Raw genomic sequence first — 25,514 nt, 5'->3', positions numbered from 1 at the left:
TGTGGGTTTGGGTGAATACAAATAACAAAGGAATCTATTTCTCGTTTCTTTTGCACTGAAATTGTGTACACAGGCAGAATGAAGTGGGAGGTCGAACCATTAGGTGATTCATCATTTCCATGTAGTTGAGTCATTCCGTGTCCAGAAAGAGGTTTTAAATTATCCACATAATGTCTGGACTTAGCACACCGAAGGCGTAGTTCCCACCGTAGTGAAGAACAGGGCTGTCTGGGTGAACTGCAGACGCAAATTTCGCTGCCCCACATTCTCGTGAGACCATGTCAAGAAAGCATATGGATTTCAGCCGAATGACCTGGCCGTGTGTGGTAATGGACCACGTGCTGTTTAAAGTGGACCTTAGCCTGCCTCGCCCGGCACCGCCCACGCCTCCCCCGGGCCCCCGCGTGAGTCTTTATGTTCCTTCTTCTCGACATGCTTTTCCTCCGCTTAGTCTCTTGACCAACTCAGACTGGTCGTTCCAGAGTTTTCAATATACCCTCTTCTCCAGGAAGTCGTCTCTGGCTGACCCCGTCTCCCGGCTGGGCTGTGTCTTCTCTGTGACCTCCAATAAAGCCTATTCCAAGAGCCCTACTCTGTGTCGCAGCCACCCGTGTGTTTCGCTGTCTCCCCAACTATAAACTCTCCTTTTAAAAGACACACGCATTGCCTTAGCGCCCTGTGTCCCCGGCCCCTAGTGTAGTACCTGATACATAGCAGATGGGCAGCAAATATCTGTTGATTAAATGAAAACAAAGTGTTAAGCCCTTAGGTAATGGCTGACGTGATGATTTAAGCAGTCACGGTTTACGTGTTTAAGTTTGATCCTTTTCCAATCCCTGTCCCATCAAGTATACACTTGAACCTCCCATCACGAACAGGATTCCCTGGACAGGTGAGGTAGCCGTCAGCTACGAACGTCAGTAACGAGCATTCTGTAGGCACTAACTCGTGGCTGGGTGTTCAGAATTGCACCTGGAGCATCTCCTTCAAACCCCAGCAGTGGTAGGAGGAGACTCCTGCTGTAGACCTGACAGGTGAATGAACCAGGGCTCCGACGTGGTACATTACAAGCCCCAAGGCCCCGCAGCGGGCGAAGCGGTGGCTCCCAGATGCACGCCAGGCCCCCGGCCTCACTGACCCCAGAGCCCAGCGCATCGATCCCTCACATGGCCCTTTCCATCACTCTATGTCACCGCTTTCCTGAGTGTTCGAAGAAAAACTTGGCCAATTCAAGCCTGGAACTCAGATTTTCCTCCAGATTGTCTCCTCTTTGACCTGGCACCGAAAGAACTGAGTGCCAGGTGCTGGTGGGACACTGGACCCTGGCACGGGACATCTGCAGATACGCCCCCTGTGCGGGGGTCTGAGCATCCCCACGGCGTAGGCCGCACAGTGGGGTTTCGAGCAAATAACGTAGATTTGGATCAATCATTCATTTATTCATGCATTTAACGTGTATTTATTTAGCACTTGCTGTGTGACAGTCACAACTCTGGGTACCAATGAATGAGAACGATAAAGCCCCCATCAGATGCTTGCATTCTCCCAGAGGGCACAGGCGAAAACAAACATACACAAACAAAAACAAGAATCTGATTCTTTTAGACGGTAAGATAAGCCGGTATGGTAACACAGAGTCCCAGTGGGGTGGACTGTCACCTTAACAAGGGTTGTCGTGAAAAGCCTTTCTGACGAGGGGCCGTACGAACCGAGCCCCGAACGAGAAGTCAGTCCTGTGAATAGCAGAGCCAGGGGCCTTCCAGGCTGAGCCGATGTCCTGCGCAAAGTCCCCGAGGCCTGGGGCAACACGCAGCACACGGCGGAGCCCAGAGAGCGAGCGTGGTTCCAGCGTGGTGAGCGGGCCACAGGGCGGTTTAGGCCGAGGTCAGAACGGATCTCGGAGGTCGTGGAGAGAAGCCTGGGTTTTATTTCGAGTGCGATGAGAAGCCCGTGGGGGATTTTATGCAAGAGAGTCGTGTGTGTGTTTAAAAATGTGCGTAGCTGCTGTGGGAAGTCGGCTTCAGAAAGTGAGAGCGGACACAGGCAGTGCGGCTGGGACGCCGCGGCGGTGACCCGGGCGGGAGACGCGGGCAGCCGGCGGGCGGGGGTGGCGGGGGATACGTGGATCGAGGTGGGACGTGGATCGAGGCGGGACGTGGGTCGAGTCGGGCGTCATTCGCAGGCGGGCCGGGCTGAGGCGACTTGCCGACACGCTGGAGGCAGGAGTCGGAGGCGAAAATGAAGGATGACACGCAGATTTCTGGCATAGCGTAGCGGCTGGGTTGATGAGAATGTCATTTACCGAAATGGCTTTACCAACAGGCTTGGAAGGGCACAATCCAGAGTATGATTTTCGTCATTATTTGTAAAGCTGAAGTGTGACTTCTCCCTTGGCAACAGGAGAAGTCTTCGTTTTGTGGTTCCTGGTCTATCTCTCCATCAGAGTATTCGTCCGGTACATTTATGGGTCCCCGTCCGCTTGCTGTCCCCCGCACCAGTGACACTGTGATGCGACGCAGATCACAGATTTCCCCCGACCCCGTCCCAGGGCCCAGTGCTCGCCACATGGCAAATACTACATTAATGCATCGGATTATGCCGAATTCTATTAAATAAAAGTGAAAAATCTTATCGGTTTAAAGCCTAAGGTAGGCAAGGGACCAATTCTGTCGGAAGCTATCACTGCTCTTTCTCTAGACCTAAGGGTGAAGAGACTTTTCTAAAAGATGGGCTCCCCCGGCATTGGTACAGAATTATTTAAAGATACAGCCCCTCTGGCCTCTGCACGTGACACACAGCAAAATGTCTGTTGGGTGGTGGGCCTCATGTCAGTGAATCGTGTGCACAACGCAATGAAATACTGACTTCAGAGCCCCAGGGCGTGGCCGACGGGGGACGTCACGGGGTTGCTCCTTCAGAGAAAGGAACAAGGTCTCAGGCAGGACCCCAAGAATCACCCCGCACACCTCGAGTCGGCGGCCGCCTTGCCTTTTGCTTGGCTTTTAGATTCATCTCACCTTGTCCCACATCTCGTCACAGAGATGACAAATACTTGTTATCAGAGTGTTTTATCACAGAAGTAGTTGACTAAGGGTCTCGTTCTTCAGTAATTAACGCCCATTTGTTCTTAGTTTCCATGAGACTTGCCCAGTGAAAATTCGTAGTATGTCTTTCCCATTCAGGCCAGAGAACATGAAATGGTTACTCAGACTCTGTCACTAAACACAAAATAGGGTAGCTCGCTGGCTCCCGTCTGGAGGCAGGAGCAAAGGGGAATGGAGGGGACGTCCTCGTTGAAGTCCGCTCTGTGAGAAGACAGCCGACAGCGTCATCGCCCCGCGACTGCTCGCGTTTGGTGGCTGTGCGGGGCGCCAGGTGCACGCGAGTCTGGAGCCGCACGGTCGTCTCGATCGCTGCAGCCCGCTCAGGCAGCAGAGCTTCTGGCCTGGACGGGACGGGACGGGCGCCGAGGCCGGTGTCCTCGCAGTCAGGCGATGTCCTGAGTTGGACTCTCAGTCGTCGCCTCCAGCCCCGAAGGTCACCAGGAGTCAGGAAAAGTGCAGTGTGAACGTCGGCTTGGGTCCCACTGGGAACCGCGTGTGCTGTGTCCCCGGCCAGCGTGGCTGCAAGGCCTGGGCACGTGCGGGTCGGTCCCTTTGCCCAGCTTCGCGTGCTCACCCCGGCCTCCGCCCGGATCGCAGGCCAGTCCAGAGGTGAGCCGTGGGGACTCTGGAGCCTGGTTCCCGGTGGGACCCACCTGCCACGTGCCAGCCGTGTGACTTCAACGTCATTTGAACCTCAGTGTGCTGCGTGTCCTCGTGATTCAAATCAGGAATGGTACCCACCTCAGAGGCGTCCTTCGTGTGTTAAATGCCACATAAAGTGCTTGGAGCAGTGACAAAATAGAAGGGAGCCATCAGTGGCTTCCTCGCCTCGGATCTGCTCGGCCAATTCGTTTCGAAAACCTCACGTAGTTCGCAGGCGGTGGCGTGGTTGTTCTGTAAGCACGTGGACAAGGACAGAAGATGCTGGAGCACTGCGCTCCGAGGCTCCGGCGGTGCGAACTTCAGTGTGTTCAACTTCTAGCGAGACACGGTTCGAGTCTGTGTTTTCTATTTGCTTCGCTATGTTTTCTCATTTTTCTGCAACGCGTAAACGCTTTTTGCATTTTTACAAAAACGTCGGAAGAAGGGCTATCCACAGATTGTGGGGTCTACAAGCACTGAGCGATCACCCAGTCGGGTGTCTTTATTCTTTGGGAAAGGAGGCGACCGCAGCGTCAAAGTTTTGCTCCCCGGTCACCGTGCTGTTTAAGCGCGGGTCAGATAGTCTGGCCGGACTCGAGAGTCACATGTTTGCTTTGTTTCTTTTCCGTTCTGATTTTTGAGGTTTTATGTTGGGAATTCTTCTAAATAACTGTATGTTACTTTGCAGTGTTCACCTCCAGGAAATACAAAATTGGGAGTTGTTAGGCCGATACGAGATCCTTTTACATCAGAGTTTATATTTATTTATCTATTTCAAAATCTGCTTCGAAACTGTAATTCACCATAGATGGGGAAGCACAGCTGTTGCTTAGGCACCGTGAAAGAAAGACTTTACCTGACAAAGGTGCACCGTGATTACTTTTACCGCGGGCTCTAATATCACCCTTAGAGCCCGTGGATCAGCATGAGTCAATGGCTGGTTATGAATGATGAGGGGAGGGCTCTATTATTACGTGCTTCCTGCCCGGGTCTCATTGTCCCTAAATTTCCGTGAACAGAGGCAGCAGGTCACCCACGCGGCATAACCGTGAGAGACACCGTAGGCCGAGACGACAGTGTAAGCCGCGACCGCTGCGGAGTGGCTGGAGCTCGAGAGAGCCAGAGGGACGGGGACAGCCGGGGCGCAAGGGCGTGCCCGGCACCGGACACACGCAGCGCGCAGCGGGCGGAAGCGTCGCCGTGTGCAGCGACACCAGCGCGTCCCAACGCACCCTCCGTCACGACTGTGCCACCCGTGCGCGGTCATCTCTCCTGGGAGCGTCCCAGGCTGGATGACACCCTCCAGGGGGCATTAACGGCTGGAATTGTGGGCCACGTCATTAACCCTGTGGTCAGCTCAGAACCCAGCCGCGAGGAGGGTCTCCTCTGGGTCGTAACCCCGGTCCACAACCTTCTATGGGTGACCTCGCCTTTAGACTGGCCGTGGGAGACGTCCAGCTGGTGATGGGTGGAGACATGCCTGGCACGTAGACATGATTTTATATTACCGAAGATCGAGAGATTGTACCAAAACACCTTATTTTACTGTCACTTCTACTTGCAACTTTTGTGTGGCTTCGTCACAGCAACTCTGTCTTGCTTTTAAGTCTCTAGCAACCTCGAAGTGGAGGATCTGTGCGTGTAAAGCCGAGAAGAACATCTAAGTGACTGAAAGATGAGAGATGTTTTGCTAAACTGGAAATCTGATTTAACAGTGCCTTATGGCTTCAAATATTTCGAAGGCGTGATACACTGGGGTACGGGCGGTCATGTTTGGATCTCTAGCACCGTGATTCTATCTCAGGTCCGCGGGGACCAAAGGCCTTCGAAGGCCATTTAGCTCATCGGTTGAGGAAGCATCTGCTAAATACTTGTGTGTGGTACCCTACAAAAAAAGAAGAAGAAGACATTATGTCAGACCCTGGGCACCTATAGTCAGAGAAATCCAAAGTAGTGGAGGGTCTGAAGTTTTATTCTTTATTGGAATTATTGAACTGAGGTGTTTTTTTTTAACACACACACACACACACACACACACACACACACTTACAGATGTGAAATGAAAGTGAGTAGAGGCGTCCAGCCTAGAATAGCGACGTGGGACATTCGTTTGATCATGCACTTAACCGACGAATATTCACAGAGCACCTCATGTGCCTCTGACACCAGGAGTGCAACAATCTGTGTTCTCCAGAATTCGGGTCTGGCTGTGCATCCTGACTGCCGTCTGAAGTCCGAGCGGGCCGTACTGGGGACAGCAGAGGACTAAGGCGGGTTCATTGAAGTGTCACTCGTGCTAAGAGCCACCGAGACGGGGTGAGGTTATGCACACAGTCGCAGCCTGGGTGCGAGAGGAGTTGGTCTGGTCTTGGAAATCGGCCCGAACTTCGGGCAAGAGCTGGCTGACCCCAGAGGGAGGAAAGGCATTCCAGGCAACTGGTACACCGCATTGAACCCGAAGACGGGCGAGCTCCGGCCTGTAGGCCAGCCCCGCCCATCGCCTGCCTGTGTGAATGGTTTAATTTTTTTCCTCCACAGAAATGTCGGGCATTTGGGGTTAATTCCTAGATTCTCTGCCATCGTTGCTGCTATTGTCAAGGGTGGCTTGTTTTTCATCACATTCTCTATAATTACTTATTGCCGATATAGGGGACCGCTATTTCTCTCGTAAGTGGCCCACCATCCAGCAGGATCGCTGAGATTGCGTTGTTCCAATAGTTTGTCTGTTGATTTGTTCGACGCTCCCAAACTTTGCTGTATCCCTTGTTTTCTCTAAGCCAGGGACAAGCCAGCTAGGGCTTAAGGGGCAAATACAGCCCACTACCATTTTTGTAAATAAAGTTTTATTGGAACATGGCTACGCTCGTTTGTTCACATACTGTCTATGGCCGTTGCCAGCGGCAGTGGGAAGGTTCAGCCATAACAGACCGCACGGCTCAGAAAACCTAAATGAAATCTTTGCTATCCGTCCTTTTACGGAGAAACGTTTCCCGTCCCTGACAACACCTTAATATCTTGAAATACCTGAAGGCCGTCCATCGAAAGATGCGTTCTTGGTGGCCCTGACGACCTGGGCTAGGACCGACACATACAAGTTAGAGGGGGAGAGAGAGTGTTTGGTTCAACACAATATGAGAACGTTTTAGTGGGATGAGTGTAGAAGTACTTGCTCGCAAGAAGACAGAAGTCGGCTTCATTTCCCTTAAAAATAGATGTCCTTAAAATTAACTTCCCAAACTGGAAGCTGTTGGCAAATTTCCTCAGGACTTCTCCCAAGCGCGGCTGTCCCGGCGGACAGGGACACATAGTCACGTTCGCTTTGCAGGACTCGGCCTCTGGCAGTAGCTCAGGTTACCTCTGCGCTTTGTTTACCAAGAAGGAGGGAGAGAGATGTGGCTTTGACTGAGGTCCGGTCGTGGGGTTTATTTTCGTGTCACGTGGTTTTCCGAGGCCAGAGTGAAGCCGCAAGTTTAAGGGGAGAATCACGCCCCGCGGCGTCCCAGCTCCTCCTCTCCGGCCCCGGCTAGCTCCAGGTGGGACCGTTCCCGCCGACACGCAGCCGGAATCACCTACTGCAGGTGGGGAGAGTGGCAGAGAGTCCTCAGCCGGTCTCCCAGACCCCACTGTCCCCTTCAACCTGGGGCAAAAAGAGTTTTTTTTTTTTAAAGGGCAAAATGTTAAACTCAGCCGAAGGAACGAATATGTATAACGAATCTAATATTTCCAAGTAGTTTAGGTTGATGGAATACACATCATATGCCTCAAGAAAGTCGACATGGGAGCTTAAGATAACTTTGGCGATTTTCTGAGCAGAAAACCCCACGCGGGCGTTGGTAAGGCCCCCGTGGTTTGGCTGAGCCAGCAGGGGTTCCGGTGTGGGCAGCTGCAGGCCTGTGACTCTGGAAACCCGCCTCCTGCTGCAAGTTGGTGAGGCAGGCGCGGTGTGTGGCCCATTTCTCTTTCATACTCTGTAATTTGCCGCCTATTTTGTTAAATGCCGTGTTCTTACAGGCGTCAGCATCGGCCTTAACTGTTTTCCAGGCTTCGAAAAGAGGACAGCCATTGCCACGAGGCCATCTGCAGAATCCAGGCTCTCGATGGTCCTGTGGCAGGGGGGCCTCTGTCACTACTGCTCTTCCGGTGACTAGCCCCTAGGACATGACCATCAGGGTTGGGTGGGACTTCTCGCTTTGGCTCAACACCTAATGGCGAGGACAGAAGCTCTTAAAGTGTATTTCCCAGCAGCATTAACCTCGTCTGGACACTTGTGAGAACTGCAAATTCTTAGGCTCCCACTCACCTCGCTAAACCGGAAACTCGAGCCCTCCATGTGACTTAAGCTCTGAGAACCCCTGGCTTAGGAAAAGCACCTAGCAATTTCTAGCCACGTTGTCACCAGGAAGCCAGCCAGCCCTTTCTCTTACTCCGTGAACAGTCACTGCCTGTGTATCCCACTTTACTGTGCAACACGCCGAGAGAGTCGACTCCACGGGTCGCGAAGGTGACAGGCCTCTGCTACCCGCACCGCACCTCACCGCCAGGCACAGTGCCTGGCTCCCGGTTGGCGTCAGATGACTGTGCATGGAAGCAGTTTGCCGGAATGTAAGAATAGCTAAGCCCCTGACTCCCGAGGCCTCTGATGCATGGAATTTCAAGTGCTGTAATTTTCACTGTTATTACGGTGGTTCTCGTACTCCGAAAAATAGAAAACATTGACGGTGTGTTTTAATGAGTTAAGACTTTATGTTCAAAATAAAAATTATAGGCACCGATGTCTCTATTTAGACTTGGAAGCAAGCGTTGTCTCTACAGGCAAATCGTGTATCTCATGCAGGAGAAAGGGATTGGCATCGAGAGTGTGTAGCTGGGTGGACCCTGGCTGTATCCTCTGCACTCCTCCGCTTTCTCTTGGTTGTGTAGACACGGCCAGGCCTTGGTTCGTCCTGTGTGTTTTTCTAAGGAGCAGAAGGTGCCGGAGCGAATCCATCAGCGGCCTTCCTCTTTTTGCCAATATCCTGCGGATCGCCAGAACAGCTGTAGACGAAGCGTAACAGGTGGTCAGAGAAATGACTTGAAAAATGCAGTTCTGTTTAAGCGGATTTTGTTTCATAAAAAAAAAAGAAAAAAAATTAAAAGCAACGGCTTTTAAAATTTAATGTCGAAAATAAAGGCCAAACTAGTTAAAATGAAAGAAATAGTCAAATAAAAATGTAGCCTGTGCCAGATGTAAACGAATCAATTAGAACAGCTCACAGGTGTTCCGAAAATGTTCCTATACAGTCCAAGAAAATTGCTTCCTTCATATTTTTATGACTTTAGCAGATAAAGACAATCTTTATATTAATGAACATTCTTTCAACAGCAGCAAAAAAACCATGCTATCTCATGTCTGATCCATCTCTGTGTCCCGAAGCCAGTGTTATGGATACAGATCTGTCTGCATTATTCCTAAGGACTGTCTCTGGCATCTTGACAGCTACAAACGTAGACCACTATGTCCCAACCCGGACGTCGCTCTGTATGGCCACATAAACAACCCACAGCTCGTTGTAGAAAAGCACGATCTTCACTAAGTGAATCACACAGGAAACCGTGATGATGCTTCAAAGTGACTCCCGTGGCTGGAAGGAAGTACATGTTTGACCTAACGGCTGCTATCTGTCATGGAATAAAAGCCCGCATTCCTACATCTTTTCCTCCATTCCACAAATTCCTGTTCATCTCGATTTTTTCCCCATGTGCCTGGTACTGAGCTAGGATGTAAGAAGGATACAGGAAAATCAGAAGTGGTTCCATTCCCCGAGGGAGCGAAACAGAAGCCATGGCCCGTATGTGAACAGCTGTAAAGATAACGGGGATGCTGCGTGAGAGGTGCCCAGTTTGTGTGCGGAACGTGTGGCGACAGTAGTTTTTCCCGAGCGCCTCTTAAGCGAACGGTCGGCGGTAGAAGCTAGAGATGCCTACGAGAAAGAGGGAGACGTTACTTTCGGTCGAGACGGAAGGCAGATTCTAAACACACGTGCGAACGAGAATTGAACGTGGCGATTACCATAAAGGAAACACGTTGTTAGCAGGGAATAACAGGACTGGCCTCGCTCAGACGGGGTGATCGGAAAGCACTTCGAGAGGGCGCCACGAAGCAAGAGTGACGTCGCCCACGTGATGTCACGGGGAACACGAGGGTGAAACGCATCCTCGCAAACACTCGCGTGCGGACAGACGTTCGCAGACGCATCATTCACTGTAGCCAAAGTGGAAGCGACCTGAATGCCTGCTAAAGGCACGTCCAAGTCCCAACCCCACTACCTCAGATGTGACCTTATATGGACACAGGGCCGTTACAGATGTAATTCGTTCAGACGAGGTCACTGGAGTAGGATCCATCTTTAATCCAACGTGACAGATGTCCTTAAAAGAAGACAGTGGTCATGACACACAGGACGCCGTGTGACGACGACGGAGGTCGAGATTGGAGTGACACAGCCGCCAGCCAAGGGACACCAAAGGGTGACGGCCACCACCAGAAGCCTGGAAGAGGCCAGGAATGACTCTACGCCCAGTTTCAGAGGGACAGCCCTGTGGTCACCTGCGTTCGCGACTTGCAGCCACCAGAACCGTGAGATGAATTCACTTTGCTTTAAGCCTCTCAGGGTCCCTCCGGTAGAGATTTCCCAGGAAACTGACACAGCCAGCGAATGGATACGTAGATGGAGTGCCACCACACAGGTGCATTCAGCCGTAAGAAGGAGCCACTGATGCCGCCTACGGCATGGGTGAACCTCGACGGTTTAGGCCAAGAGACAGGGGCGGACGCGGCACACCGCGTAGCATGTGGCTCTGTGTATGTGCAGTGTCCAGCAAAGGCAAACCTACAGAGACAGGCAGCAGAGCAGCGGGTTCCTGGGGCTGGGGCCGGCCTGGGGGTTAGCTGCAGACGGACGTGAGGGCTCTTCTCCGGGTGACGGGGACATTCTCAAACCGGATGGTGGCGATGGTTGCACAGCTCAGCAAACACACTAAAAATCTTTGAATCGTGTGCTTAAGATCCCTCGACTTTTTGGTATGTGAATTATACCTCGACGTGTGTGTGTGTGTGTGTGTGTGTGTGTGTGTTGGTGTGTGAAGTATACCTCGACGTGTGTGTGTGTGTGTGTGTGTGTGTGTGTGTGTGGTCGTGGGGAACAGTGAGAACTGAGGCGAAGAGGTTTGGATACTTCCTGGTCATGCAAAGCTGGTGTCAGCAGAGAGAGGGCACGCGGAGGGTCTGGAGGAGGGGCTGGGTCTGGGCCTGCGAGGTCGGACTTAGCAGTTCCAGCGGGCGGTGGGCACTGAGTCTGCCTCCCCCGGATCTTTCACAGCCGGATTAAGGAAACCCGATCCATATGTAATGCTTAAGAAAGAAGAGGCCAGAAGCCTGGTCACCTCCTCGACAGCCCGGCCCCTTATTGTCGGTCCCCGCCCACACATGACGCACTGCTGTGCAGACCGTCCCGACTTCCTGGGAAGACGAAAGACCTCTTTCTCTGAAGGCAGTTCTTTCTTTCGTTAGCAACATTCTCGGGGTGCACGGCCCCCTACACGGCGCCCAGAGGTGGTGACACATTCCCGCGCACAGAGCCACACGTCTGAGACGTGGGATGGCTAGTCACGTGCACGGACTGTTGGTGGCACGTTTGGCCGTTGTGTGCAAACGCCAGCTTTGGGGCTGAAAGGAAGACAAACCCAAACTCAGGTGCCAGAGGACTCGGCGAGGCCGCCACGGGGGAGGGTTTTGCCTCTGAGCGCGGGCTCGGCGGATTTCGGTCCAGCTTCGCGGTATCGTTCCTGGCCGCGGTCAGAGGCCGCAGTAAAGATTAAGACGAGGAACTGGGGGCCAGAGGTGCAACCTTGAACGCACACTCATTCGCTGTGAGGGTGAAGACAAACTGGTCAACCCTTCGAGATGACAGCCTGGCTTCTGAAAGTCAGGGACAGATTGGAACTGTGATTTTAATGGGAGGCGGGGGTGTGATCCCTTTGAGAAGAGGTCGCTAGCTAAATAATGAAGTAGCCGCCCTGTAGAGAAGTGCGCCCCAGAATGCCAAGATTCAGATGGCTCACCCGATTATCTCAAGGGTCCCTTCCAAATGCCCCATGTCGCCCAGTGAAAGAAATAAACAATCATGGTCAACTCGACACTTCTGAGACGTGCCTCAGAGCAAACCCAGCTACGCTGTGACGCCGTCTGACGCTTAGTGTTGATGTTGTTGTGGTTGTGGTGGTGGTGGTGGTGGTGGTGGTGGTGGTGGTAGTAGTAGTATTAGTAGTAGTAGTAGTAGTATAGTAGTAGCAGCAGCAGCAGCAGCGGTGGTGGTGGTGGTGGTGGTGGTGATGGTGGTGATGGTGGTGATGGTGTTGGTGGTGTTGGTGGTGTTGATGGTGGTGGTGGTGGTTTTCACTTTGACGAAATCCCCTTGATGTTGCCCAAACTCCGAAGCTGCAGAGGGAAAGGGTCCCCGCTTCGCGATGGGTGGAACCATTTCTCTTTGTCATTGTACCTGTCCCCAACCATTCTCCGCGGTCAGCTTCTTCTTTATCCCGTCTCCTCTTCCTCCCACGGGAAGCCTGAGGAGCAACGCCCATTTCTAGTAAAGCGGGATAATCCCACCCTTGATGCTGGCACAGCCGAACCAGACACCGCGGAAAGTGACTAGGGATGGAATAGAAATCGATGGGTTGAGACGCGTACGGCAGTGATGAAACATTGGGATCGGGAAGGCACCGTTAAGAAATAATTAAGTAGTTAAGGAGTTCGTGTGCTAGGTTATGTCGCCCTGGGCATAATGGTGGTTTTTCAGGACCTGGCAAGTGGGAGACTGTGACCTTCAAGGTGAGCCTGTCATTGACCAAATGGGTATGACTTAAGGGGTGTCTTCTCTATCGGCTTCCTGTTAATATTTTTACGTTGGTTCAGAATACAGTAAAAACACCGATAGCAATGTTATTTTGCAAGTCCTGATTTGCGATTGATTCAGATGGGCTTGGAAGTGAAAGCTGAAGGAACCTGTGGCCACAAATTGATTTCACGTCTTTTTTCTTATACAGACGTAATGAAGCATGAAACTATTTTTTTTAAATAAACTTTGTCTGCAGTATGTGTCCAAAAAAATAATCGATGTGATTTTCCTGCTTGGGACTTTATCCCCCTTTTCGTTTTTTATTTTTGCATGACTTCCTAAAAACAGTGTTTCTGAGCAGCGAAGCGGTGCGCAAGGAGGGTTTCCTCCTCGGCAGATGGCGTGGCTCCGTGACGCACGTTTCTCCTCGCAGTGGCCGGGAGAGCAGCCGCGACTCACGGCCGTCGGAGATGGGACCTGCTTTACACGAAGACACGAACTGTACACGCAACGAGGCACAGCGTGAACGGAGGCACACGTGCGTATGGAGTCAAAGGATCCCCAAGACTCAGATCCTTCTTTCTGTTCGCAGGGGTGATGGGTGAATATGAGCCCAAAATAGAAGTGCAGTTTCCAGAAACGGTCTCCACGGCTAAAGGCGCCACGGCGAGGCTGGAGTGCTTCGCCCTGGGGAAGTAAGTTCCCGCCCTGCCCTCCCCGCCCCCTTCTCCCTGGCAGGTGTGGAGCTTTCCTTGCACTGTTCACAGGGATGGTTCCGAGGTGACCGAAAAGCAAGCCTAGCTCTTTGTAATTCTGCATACCTGTCCGCTCACCACAGAGAGGGGACACGTAATGGCACGTGAAGGATTAGGCTGCCACCCTCGACGTGGCCACCAAGGAGAGGAGAATGGGTAATTCTGAGAAAGTGTTCCATTCCGTGATTATGACCTGAAATGTGCACGCTGTCTGGCCCAGAATGGCAGAGAAACGCTGGCTTTTTTTGGAGGTACATTCGAGCTGACTCTTTGGAAAAATGTGGACTTGCTTTCAGCCCCAGTTTATAGAGATGCGTCAGATGTTTCTTGAATCTCTTTTTCAAATCACCAGTCTCTTCCTTCCACTTTGGCTAGAGATAGGCAGGACCCGAGAGTCTGTATTTTACAGAGCTGTCTAAAAATTATTCACGACTTCATTATTGAGCCCTTAGCTAAGCCGACTGCCCCGGAGTTTCTGTCAGAGGAAAATGAAGAGCAGATCAGCGGCAATTTCACTACTAACCCTGCAGCAAACGTTGAGCATAAACGGTAAAAGCTATCCCCTGAAATGAGAATTTCAGGTCACCTATGCGCTTAAAAGATGCTTGAGAACCTGGCACCCAACCCTGTACATCTGGCGGCTCACCCCCACCCTCCACCGCGAAGCTAAGACGCTTTTCTTGTGTTCAAATGTTGCCTGAGGTGACAACACTAACTTTTCTCCAACCCATTTCAGCGTGTGAAATACAGGAGTCTTGAATCTTGTGTTTTACAGCAACAACGGGAGAAAGATTCTCCTCTTTTTCTTGTTATTGTTTTATCTTCTGCTCTCAGAGAGAGATTCTTTTGGTTTCTGCATTTCCAGTTGAGACTGTGTAAGCTGCAGAACGATACAGGGATCATTTTTCATATCCTGAAAACTTACACATTAAATAAATTAGGACATGGCGGTGGGACTGGACACCGTGCAGACATTGAGATCCAGTTGTAAAACAACATGTAAGACATAGAAAATGCTCATGGTTTATCGCAGAGATAAAAGCAGATCGTCAAACAGCGTAATATGGTCCCGTTTCTTATTTTACATACATACCTATGTATATATACGTGTGTGTGTGTGTGTGTGTGAACTCAATCCAGGGATGAAGTGAGAGCAGGTAATCAGATAGGTGAAGAATGTACTTGGTGAACTCTACAAGGTGATACCTTGAGAAATCCTCTCTAGAGAAAGAGCAGAATCTATGTCGTGCACACTTCCAGGGGGATACAAATTAAACTCTATTCACACGACTTGAATGGCCCTAGAATAAAAACAAAAGACCCAAATCAGCCTCCTCCGGTCGACAGAGAAACATCCGGGGTGCAATCCGGCTGCTGAAACGCATCGTCGCCGCCCGCTTAAGAGCAGAAAGACTATCTAAGAGCGTTTTGAAAAATCACACAGCATGTGTTCATCTCGCCGAGCGTAAAGACACCCACCCTGTCCTTCGCATGCAGCCCTTATGCGTTTCGAGTTAGCGTGTCTGTCTAGCGAACTCAAATTCTTCTAAAACAAGTGTAGTAGAGTTGATGGCTTTAATTTTTTAAACGCCATCTCAGGTTTTCCAGAGAAGATTAGCAAGTCTTTCCCCTAATTACTTCTCTGTGTGTATTTTTGTGGAAAAGAAATAAGTAAATGATTGTATCCACCACCCCCACTCCAGGAAACAGCAGTCTGTGAATCTGTGCTTAGCTCGCTCAGCCGTGGATTCGCAGACTCAGTGATGCTCTTCCTGCGGTTTGAGAAGGGATCTATCCGTTACGGCTGGGGGGTGATAGACGCCTTGAGAGCACGTAAAGACCCCACAGGTCGCTGTTTTCCGATCTCGCTATGTTAAGTAAAGTTTCCCCAAACCACCTCCTAACGGCCTGCGATAAGTTGGTGGGTTTCCAAGCAGAGTGTCCAAGAGACAGGAAGTGGAAGTTACCAGTTTTTATGGCCGGAGCCATGAAACAGACACAGCATCATTTCTGCCTTACTTCAGCCAGCAGAGCAGTAAGAGAACCCGCCAGGTTCAAGGGGAGGAGGGCCCGGCCTCACTCAGGGGAGGGATGTGAAGGAATTCACGGCCATCTTGAATCCTTCACGATGGTGTGTGGACGGTTCTATCTTCATACTTACGATTTAGGAAAAAAACAGATGTCCTAGGAAAAAAAGCAGCAATCACATAAAAATCCGATTTTTTTTTTCCACGATAATATTGCAAAGGAGATGGATCACCTCGTTGAAGGTTAAGAAAGGATATTTAAGGAAAACATTAAGTGCATAATAATAGCAGAGATGTGGCTAGGGGTAAAATCGTAACAGCGATGCGTGAATGGCTGAAGTTCGGGGGGCGCTGCCTGGGTCTAGCTTAGACGCTTAGAGCGAGCGGGAGGGGTCATTAGCAGCACAGGTTCAGATAAAAGACACGGTTCTCTAATGTGACTCACCCCTTTTATGCCCCTTTCAGCCCAGTGCCAACTATCATCTGGAGAAGAGCCGATGGCAAGCCGATAGCAAGGAAGGCCAGACGACACAAGTCCAATGGAATTCTCGAAATCCCCAATTTTCAGCAAGAGGACGCTGGTGCCTATGAATGTGTGGCTGAGAATTCCAGAGGCAGAAACGTAGCAAGGGGACAGCTGACTTTCTATGGTAAGTGTGGGGTCACAGTTGATCACGTGGAGTGCTACAGACCCTCTTGGTATTCAAATCATAGGCTGGGAGGTTCACATTCAGGCTTTTTCGAAAGGATTGCGCCCAACAGGACTGTGTGAAACCTCTGTTTGCTGCTCAGTCCGCATTCCCCAGGCGGGATGGGGGGATTTCCGGCTGTGGAGAGTGGGCGCTGGGCCAGGACCGATGGGGACAGGAGGAAGAAATGAGGCCGAGGCGTTGGGGATGAGCACACTTGCGAAGGGGCCATTCTTTTGTCCCTCTGCCATCAACCTGACGCGGGAAGCGTTTTGTTAGTCCCACTCCCGACTTGCTTGTTAAGCCCTGTGCTTTTCTTCGTTTATGATCTGATGTGGGTCTCGTGCGAATCCTCTGGAATTGCCCCGTTTGCTCGCAGTTTCACGAGGTACCATGAACATTTCAGAATGCACACTGTCCAAATTTAGTTCTTATCGGAGTGGAGCGTGACAAATCTCTCTCACCCCAAAGACTCTTCATGTGCAGCTGCTCCTGTCCGCATCTAACCGTCGGCGTCGATCCAGACGTCATATAAATGTAAAACCTCCAGCACGTGGGCGCCGGTCGAGCCGATCTCGAAAGCCCCTTTAGGCCGTTGATGCAAAATCCAGAAAGAGATTTCACTGGATAGGCTTGACTTCTGCCAAATTGGAACATGCCCGAATCCCATCTGCCCGGGGTGTTGAAAATACATATTCTAGACTGATAATTATTCAACAATGGTTTCAATAAACAGCCAGCATATTAAAATGGTGAGAGTAGTTCCGTACGGGCGCATTGTAGCCAAAGATTTAATTGTTCTTATTTAGCCGTCACCGATGCCACAAAAGTCTCTTTCACCGATTCCTCCAAATCGATGGCCACAGACTTGTTCAGTGGTCGTGTAAGGACTTTTAGAGGCATGATCGGCAACGGGGTGGAGATTTAGAAAAGCAGCCAGCCTTCAGTACCCTCCCCCACGTGGCCCTCAGCATTTTGGACTCAACAAACCTCTCATGTAGCCCAGGGGTAGGGGAGCGGGAAAGCACACATGGTTCTAGAAAGTTCTCCACAGGATGACCCGGGCAACGGTTGTATGAATACATCTATACTTCTCTTTAATCACTCATTTTTCCTTCAACAACAACAAAGACTAACTCTACTCAGGCCAAAGGACAGACTTGATATTTTCCTTCGCGGTTTCTTAAACTGTGGTGGTTGGTACCTTACTTGGTTGGTTGGAAAGCAAGAGACGCCACTGTTAGTCGATGGGAGAAACGAATCAGTTCAGTGAGATGCGGTCGCCGCCGTTAAGTGTTTAGGGTACTTTTTCTCACCGGTATAAGAATTATTTCTTACATGTCGGGGAGGGACAACCCAACAACACCCAGGTAAGGAGCCAATATTTTGTTTCCTTTTCATTAGTGGAACAGACTTTTCGATTCAGGAGCAGTCGTTCCCGAATTTGATTTTGAGTTCTTCAACTCATCGAATCAAGTCATTTTCGCTTGCACGATTGTAAGGGAAATATCTGTTTTCGGTGTATTAAAAAGGTACAGAATTTCCTGTCACCAGGATCTGGCTTGGTGCTTTCTAGTGGGTCTTTTTCCCTGAGCTGAGAAAAGAATTTTCTGGAGCTTCTGGTCTGAGGTCCGCCTCCCCGGCACCTCCCAGCCTCGCGTAGCGAGATGGTTTCTCCGGGGTCCTGCTTGGAGGTGAAAATCAGGTTCTAACCGTGTCACCCTCTTAAAGGAAGCCGTCCGCAGCGGTGCGCGGGGAAGTGGGCAGAATGGCACCTGCAGCTATGTGAGGGGAGCCCCGCCCCCACCTGTCCCCGAGCTGTCGCCCCCGTCCGTGTCGGAAGCCTCCGGATGAGCCGCTTTCTGCAGCGCTCAGCTGCTGCGTCCATGCTTAGTCCATCGTTTTTCGTCACCTGGCACATCAGTGACACAGAAAGCATCGAATTGTTCTCATTGTCGGAAAGGAGCTTCACTACACCAAAGTGTTTGGCTGTCGTTTTTTTTTTTTCCCCCCTCTCTCATTTTTCAGTCTCCACTGGCTTTTCCCAGTGCTGAGTTCCTGATATCCATCTGCCTCGGCCACCGATGGAAATGAGTTATTAGCATTCAAATCGCTGTGCCGATCACGAGAGGGGAGAGAGGAACCCCGGTCGCCCACCTGTGAACACGCGTCTTTGTTGACAAGAGAATCCCTCACCACACCGAGATGTGCCGTCTTGGGGCTCGCGAACCCCGGGGTCCGGCGAGGAAGCCGCTGCTTTTCTCGGTTGCAAGGTGTCACGTCGCGTTCGTCAGCTGTGCACTTCGGCGGCCCCCGGTGGGCGGGCTTTGGGTCTGGCTTCACGAAACGGCGGTCTCCCCCGGTCTCCCCTTCTCACGCTCAGACCTCACCTGGCCGGCCACAGCGCCATCACTCCCGTGTCCCCCGTGCCACAGTGACGGACGTGCCCCCACCACGGGCGGCTTCCTGGGAGGGGGGGTGTCCTTAGGTTAGCAGGTGCTGCTCGTGTCTGGGATATGTGAAGAGCGAACCGGTTCAGACAGAAAACATCGTCACCTCACCCCAGCTCCCCCGCTTCTTTCTGCCGTGACATCCACTTGCCCAGTGTGGTGTAATTTTAATCGGCTCTTTCAGACATTTTTCAGTCTAAAATGCTTTATTAAAATAAGTTTGTATAGTCACAGGGGTAAAATGCTATGGATCTTTGTTGCTAAAGGTGGAAATTTTCCAAAATGATTTTACTACATTATTAATTCATTCGACAAATTTCTTTTTCATTGCCAAACATATGGCCGGCAACATCAGGCACTAGGGCTGTGAGACTGATCCCTGCCTCGGGGAGTCTGCATTTTACGAGAAGCTGACAGATCACATACTATTAAGCAAATAAGTGAACGAGACAATTTCAGGTTGTGTTAAGAGTTACAAAGAAAATAATTAGGAAGATGTGATAGATAATAACTGGGAGCAAGGAAGAGGCTTCAGCGGATACGGGAGTCAGGGAGGACGTGTCTAGGATGGACCTCGTTGCTGAGAGAGAGCCAGCATTTCAAGGGGAAGCACATCCCAGGCAGACGGTGGGGACGTGCAGAGGCTCTGGGGTAGGGACCGCTCGACGTGTCTGAGATGCATCTGGGAATCCAGTGTGACACATCACAGGGAGAAGGGGCAAACGTTTTGAAACACAGGAAGGTGACAGATGATGCAGGACCTCGTAAGCCAAGCACAGAGTTCGGGTTTTGTTCTGAGTGTAATGGGAAATTCTAGGAGGATTTTAAGCAAGGGTCTGACTTAATCTGATTCATGCTTTTAAAAGACCCCTCTGGTTGCTTCGTGATGAAGGGATTATAAAGCACCAAGAGCAAGGGGAGGCTGCCAGGCAGGAAGCCGCGTACGTGAGAGAGGTTGGCAGCTAGGGCTCAGGCCAGAGAGCAAGTGGAAAGTCTTGAGATACATTTTGGAGTAAGAGCCAATGAGACACGCTCGTGTCATTCCCGCAAGTGCCCAGTTCGTAGATAAGGACCCTGGCTCCCTAAGAGATGACGTAACTGACCTGAGTTTACACAGTAAGAAGCAGAGTCACGTTCCGAATGCTATGCGTGCTCTTTCGTGCTTGAGGTTCTCAAACGTCAGCGGGCATTAGGAAAATCTGGAAATTTTATTAAAATGCGGATTACTGGGCCCTCCCCTTGGAGGTTCTGATTCTGCAGGGCGGACACGGGACCTGAGAGTTGGCATCTGTCAAGTTCCCAGGTGACGCTGATGCAGTTTAACTGGGGTCCACGCTGTGAGACGCGTGGCTCAGTGCTGGGCCGTTTCTGAGTGGTGGGTGAAGCTGCAGATTAAACTACCAGCGAGCGAAGGCGTTCCTGCTCCTCGGCATGCCAGCCGCCAGCTGCCAATCAGGCCTGGGGCCCCGCTGTGCACACACAGCATGGGATGGGCGTGGTCGATAAGCATCTTTGAAGAAAGGAAAGGGGGCTGTCCAGGGGATTGAGTTCCCTTGGTAGTTACTCATCTTTCCACCTCATTGTATCTGTGTAGTCACTTCCTTCTTGCACAAGGAGACCGGGGGAATATAGTCACGATTTGGAAGAATGAAGTGCGAACTAAAAGAACTTGGTATTTAATGCCTTTTACACAATTTTTCCTTTATAACAGGTGTTAAAAAACATAAAACCATCTTCATCATTGGGAAGTAGGGAATATAATATCTGAGCAGTAAGGCAGGCTCTGTATTTCATTGAATGCTTTAGTGTTTGAGCTGGAAGGAAGTGCTAGGGCCAACCTTTTGATTTGTGTAAGAAAATAGGGCGCAGAGACATAAAATAACTCACCCCAGATCACACGAGTGAGAATCAGCCTGTGACTAGAACTGTTGTATCTATTATACTACACCATATGTTACGTTCCCTGCCAATAGCACATTTTAATAAAATAGGTAAGGGGGGAAAGCCCGTCAGTCATCCAGATGCTTTTTCTGCATATTTCCTACAAGCGCTGTCATAAATGAAAACATCCAGGTGAACAATTGACTGCTTCACTCCCCATTTTCCGAAAGAGCGGCTTTTATTCCCTTCTCCACGTGACACCTGTGGCTGTATGTCCAGACCTTGTGTGCTGTGGTCTTTTGGCCCCAAAGGCAAAACCGTAGGCTCGTTGACCTTGCAATGGTGTTTGAGCATCTCTGAGGTCGTGAGTGAGTGAAGGCAGAAGCATCCTGCAATGTGGCACACAGACTTCCCCACGATGTGCTGTGTGTATGTGATCACTGGACAACGGTCGGCCCTGCAAAGTAGCTTAAAGGACAGAGTGACCAAAAACCGAACAGAGCAGATCAAGTAATTTCGCAGAAGAGCAATAGTCTAACTGTCCTCTACAGAACTGATGTTGAGACCCTCAGTTTCCCGTGTCACTTAAGATAAAGGCAACAACTTTTGTGTCTTTCCCTTCATCTGACAGTTCCGATGAGTGGATCGGTGTGGGTTTCCAGGGCTGCACAATGAGCACGTGCAACTCGTGGGCAGTGGGAGGAGAGGAAGGAGGGAGGACACGTGTCCTTGCCCCCTGTGAAACCTCGGACCCGGGAGAAAAAGTCAGAGCAAAGACAATGTGTTAAGTGCAATTCGCTTCCTTCATTCTATCTTGCCAGAAGGCAGATGTAACTGTTACTGTTTTTATCCGTCGAGGAATACAGTTTAAATTTACCTGTGACAAGTTTTGCCCAAGTGGCTCCATTTATCTAGAAGTTTCTGTGCTTGTCTCAAGTGTGGTTCTCAAACTTTTGGTTTCAAGACCCCTTTTTACTCTTAAAATTATGAAATATTCCAAAGAATGTTTGCTCATGTGGGCTCTATCTACCACTATCCACCATGTTAGAAATTAAAACAGAATTTTAGTACTTTTTTACATTTAAAATGACGATAATACAACCAGTGCATGTTAATACAATCTCATGTTTTAAGAAAACTGACTGTATTCTTCTAAACAAAACAAACGAACAAAAAGATTTAAGAAGAAGAGGGACATCGTTTCTGGTTTTGCAAGTCTCTTTCATGGCTGTCTTGACGGAAGAAAGCTGGATCTTTATCTGTGCTTCTGTGTTCGGACTGCGATGATGTGTTTTTCCAGTTTACGTACATGAAGAAAATGCGGTCTCACGCGATGAGTAGTAAGAAAGACAGGTCTTAGCGACACCCCGCGGGAGACTTGGGGAACCTCAGTGGTCCTTCGGCCACACTTTGAGAACCGTGGTGGGAGAGCCGGACGTGACCTCGACGGCCCATAGACGGAGCGTGGAGGGGGTGCCAGGCAGACCTGGGTTCCCGTGCCAGCTGGGCCACTTTCTGAATCTGGGCCTTAATATCTCGGTCTCATCGTAAAACGAGATGATGATGCCTAACGTGCCAGTCAGTCATCACGAGGTTGGGAAATCAGATCGATAAAGCGACGCCCACGAGATAGCGCGTGATCCCACAGCGGCCGTGACCGCTGACACTACGTCCAGAAAGCCGATAGGCGTAGGAGAACAGGATGAATTCAACCCAAATGAGAGCAGATTTAGAGAAACACTAGGCGGTGACCAACTCGGAGACCGAAAAGGAAATGTCAAGCGAAGAATCCACCTTGGGCCAGAGTAACAACTTGCTTCGTTTGGGCAGTAACGGGTTCCGCGCATCAGTCGTAAAAGAAGCCTTTTGTTCAGGAACGTATTTCTGATTGCCAGTTCTTTTGGGGCCATGACTCGTTTCTAAAGTTCTGAATTGACCGCGGCACATCTAGGAAGAGGAGACGCGTGATCACGTAGAAACTGATTAACGAGGAAATAGTTAAGCTGAACGAACACGCAACGGCACAGACCAGCTCTGCTGCCTGTATCCGATGAGCCGTAAGTCCTCAGCAGGATGGGAGTCAGCGCGTCGAGGATGGGTTCGCAGAGGAGGCTTTTCTGCAGGGTGAAATTGGTTAGGGGGTGGAGGGGCGGAGGACATTGGAAAACTACGGGGTGTCACAAACAAAGGAAAGAGGCCAGAACCGGCGACCTAGACTTAGGGACAAGGAAGATCCTGTTTGATAGGAGCTGTGGGTTCTGAGCAAAGCTGGAGATAAAGTCAAAGAGCCAGTGACAATGGACTTTAAATATCGGCTTAAAAATGCGACGTGTCAGTAACGTCTTCTTGATTTGTGTAACGTTTGCAAATGCGATCTATTATCTCACACACGGTCATGTAATTTATTAACGAATGCCTCTTAGGAGGAATACACCTGCTTTTGATTGCCCTCCAGCGCGCCTGCACGTAGTGGCCTTCGTATTTTATGCAGAGTTTGTCATTGTCTGCAGGATGGCTGGCCCGATGGCATCTCCTCTGCCACTGCCAGGAGCCAAAGCGATTTAATTTAGAGATGAAGAGAAACAGGAGTGTCTGAGTGAAGCACAAATTACCAGAGACCCCAGGAGAGCCAAGAGTTCCCATAGTTCAAGAGACAGTCTGAAGGCTGAGCATCTTCAAGTCGGAAGGGACTTCAGACACCAAGTCCACAGTGGGCAGACGTCAGCTTTCAACATCCAGGCTCCACATCCAAAGCGTGTCTATGAAACGACGAGATCGCGATGCCTTCACAGAGTATTTTTCAAAGCGCCCGTCTTGTTTAATCATCGAGTTCCTTTTTTTTTTTCTTTTTACATGAAAGTGTCAGTATCCGAAGCAGAGCAAAGCTGCAGTGGTTGAAGGAGGTGTTTCCCCCCACCCACCGCCCCAAGAACCCTGGGAGCTTCAGAGGATCAGATCTGAAGACACTCATTAGGATGGGGCCATGGTGTGGGGAGCAGGGAGAGCCTCAGATCAAAGCGGAGGTTTTCGGGGCTGGACGAAGGTCAGCTTCGGGCTCTTACACTCGAACACGGAGTGGGCATGTCTTGTGAAGATGGCCCTTCCTTTCAGTGAGCTCTGCAAATGGGCAGTCGGGGTTCAGGGAAGGCGACAACGAGAAATCGGAAGACTGAACAGGAAAGTTGGTAGGTGAATAGTTCAAGTGCCAAAGCTGGGAACGTTGGAATCGAGGTGGAGATACTGATTTTTACCTGGGTAATTCTATCAACAGCACGAGAATTCCAGGCTGGAGGGAAAGATTTGGGAAGCCACTATACATATACGATACGTGTGTGTGTGTTGGTCAATTGAACCCAAGCGATTACCTTCAGGCTCATAAAACCCACTACTGGTGTGTTCAGCCATGTTAGCCCGAGCTCTGCGTTCCTTGCAGAAGACTCATCCTCTCCAAGACCGTTTGAGCGGCCAGACCTAAGTCTCAAAGGCCACAGGTCATCTTTGTCACAGTCACATAGGCGGTTTTGCCATCATATCCTTTCTTACAGATTTTTTTAATTTCTAAGTTCTAAGACTCATGATGACGTTTCTTTCTATTAGAAATTTGTTTTTGTGGAGATCAGAGAGCCAGCTGGCTCTGAGAATTGTTTGACCATTAAGTTCAAATTATATTCATCTTCAATTGAAATTATTATTGGATAACATGCTTGAATGATTCCAGCGGTCAGAGTACACAAGCATCGATTTAGGTCATTTCTGGCAGTTATTGAACAGAGGAATGAAACGAAGAGATTGTTCATCTATACAAGAGACTGTCAGAGTCACAGGGTCAAATCCAACACACCCACAACCTTCGATAGGAATTTGTAGCTCGAGAAGAAGACTTAAGATGTTTCAGAGGAGGAATTTTTCTGTTTCAAACCTTGAAAGAACATGAATGGCCAAAATGATGCTCTGTTTTAATACGTAGATATGATTAATTCCTTTTAATATGTAGGATCTACATACACCATTCAAAAAGGCATTAGATAGGACCTCCTTTCTGAAGCAATAGTGCTGAACCAACCTGGGCAGGCCTTCCTCGGAGCTGTTATTTGGACATGGAGTTAGAAAACGTGGTTGAACCTAGATATTGAGTGATAATAAAGGCCACAGACCCACCTGCGTTATCCAAACCAAAAGGGAGAGGGAGCAGCGTTTTTCTATCATGCACTAAAATGGACCATTTGTCATCCAAGGACTTTGAGCTGAATGACCCAAAGAGATACGAAGAGACGAGAACCATTTCTGCCACCCACGGAGCTTGATTCTAGAACAAAAGCTCACCCACTTAGATGCGATTCATCCAGTGTGAGTGAGCGACGGCAGAAGCCGTCACAGCGTGAGCCTCTGCCCTGTCGGCCTGCCATCGGCGTGTTGAAAGAGAAATCACCTCATTCTTTGCCATGTGTGTAATGCGGCATTTCCTTCTTGATCTCCCTGGGCCTCTGTCCAGATATTCACTTCAAAAGGAACGTGCTTTTTTTGTCACGTCGAATTTGGCTTCTCTGTACTAATTTCACTTTAAGGGCAGGGAAGGTACCGGACGATGTCTCGCAGAGGCCGAGCGCGTTGTCGATTTCCACCTGGCCGGCTGTCGTCCGTCATTCGAGTCCAGCACCGTCGCCGCCGCCGCCGCCCCGTGGGAGAGGACGGAAGGGGCCCTCGGAAGGGCGAATGCGCGAGAACTTCGTAAGGTCTTTGCAAAACCCTCTCGAGACTCTCTTCCCTGCCCTGTCTCTTTTCTGAGATCGCAAGGTCTTGCTTTCGGCACTTTGCGTTTTCGGGAGAACGCAGTGAATGGGCCCCAGCGTGACAGGAAATCTGTGACATGGAAGGCCGTGTCTCCGCACGTGGTTTTGATGTTTCCTCTTTGAATTCAGCTTGACATTGCTTCATTGGTTACATTTGCCTTTTCATTTTTTTTTTTTCCGCACACTCTTTGAAAACTTCGGCTTAGTCGTTAATATCCCACACAGCTCTCTGCAGCTTTTCTTGTCTGCTTGGTTTCCGCGGGCTCTGTGGGGTGTGTGGGGTGTGGGGGGGTAAGTGTT

The 25,514-nt window shown here is 50.2% G+C and overlaps 1 protein-coding gene across 1 annotated transcript in view; it reads left to right on the top strand.

The window, feature by feature from the left end:
• CNTN4 (contactin 4) overlaps nucleotides 1–25,514 on the top strand; it is a 250,257-nt gene that overhangs the window by 98,785 nt on the left and 125,958 nt on the right. The window contains exons 9-10 of the mRNA XM_006909198.1: nucleotides 13,215–13,317; nucleotides 15,870–16,054. Coding sequence (XP_006909260.1) covers nucleotides 13,215–13,317; nucleotides 15,870–16,054 — 288 coding nt within the window. The remainder of the gene's footprint in view (nucleotides 1–13,214; nucleotides 13,318–15,869; nucleotides 16,055–25,514) is intronic.

Source organism: Pteropus alecto, unplaced genomic scaffold, assembly GCF_000325575.1.
Source record: "Pteropus alecto unplaced genomic scaffold, ASM32557v1 scaffold53, whole genome shotgun sequence".
Taxonomy (NCBI): Eukaryota; Metazoa; Chordata; class Mammalia; order Chiroptera; family Pteropodidae; genus Pteropus; species Pteropus alecto.
The sequence above is the reverse complement of the archived record's forward strand: the minus strand, read 5'-3'. Positions and strand labels throughout refer to the sequence as shown.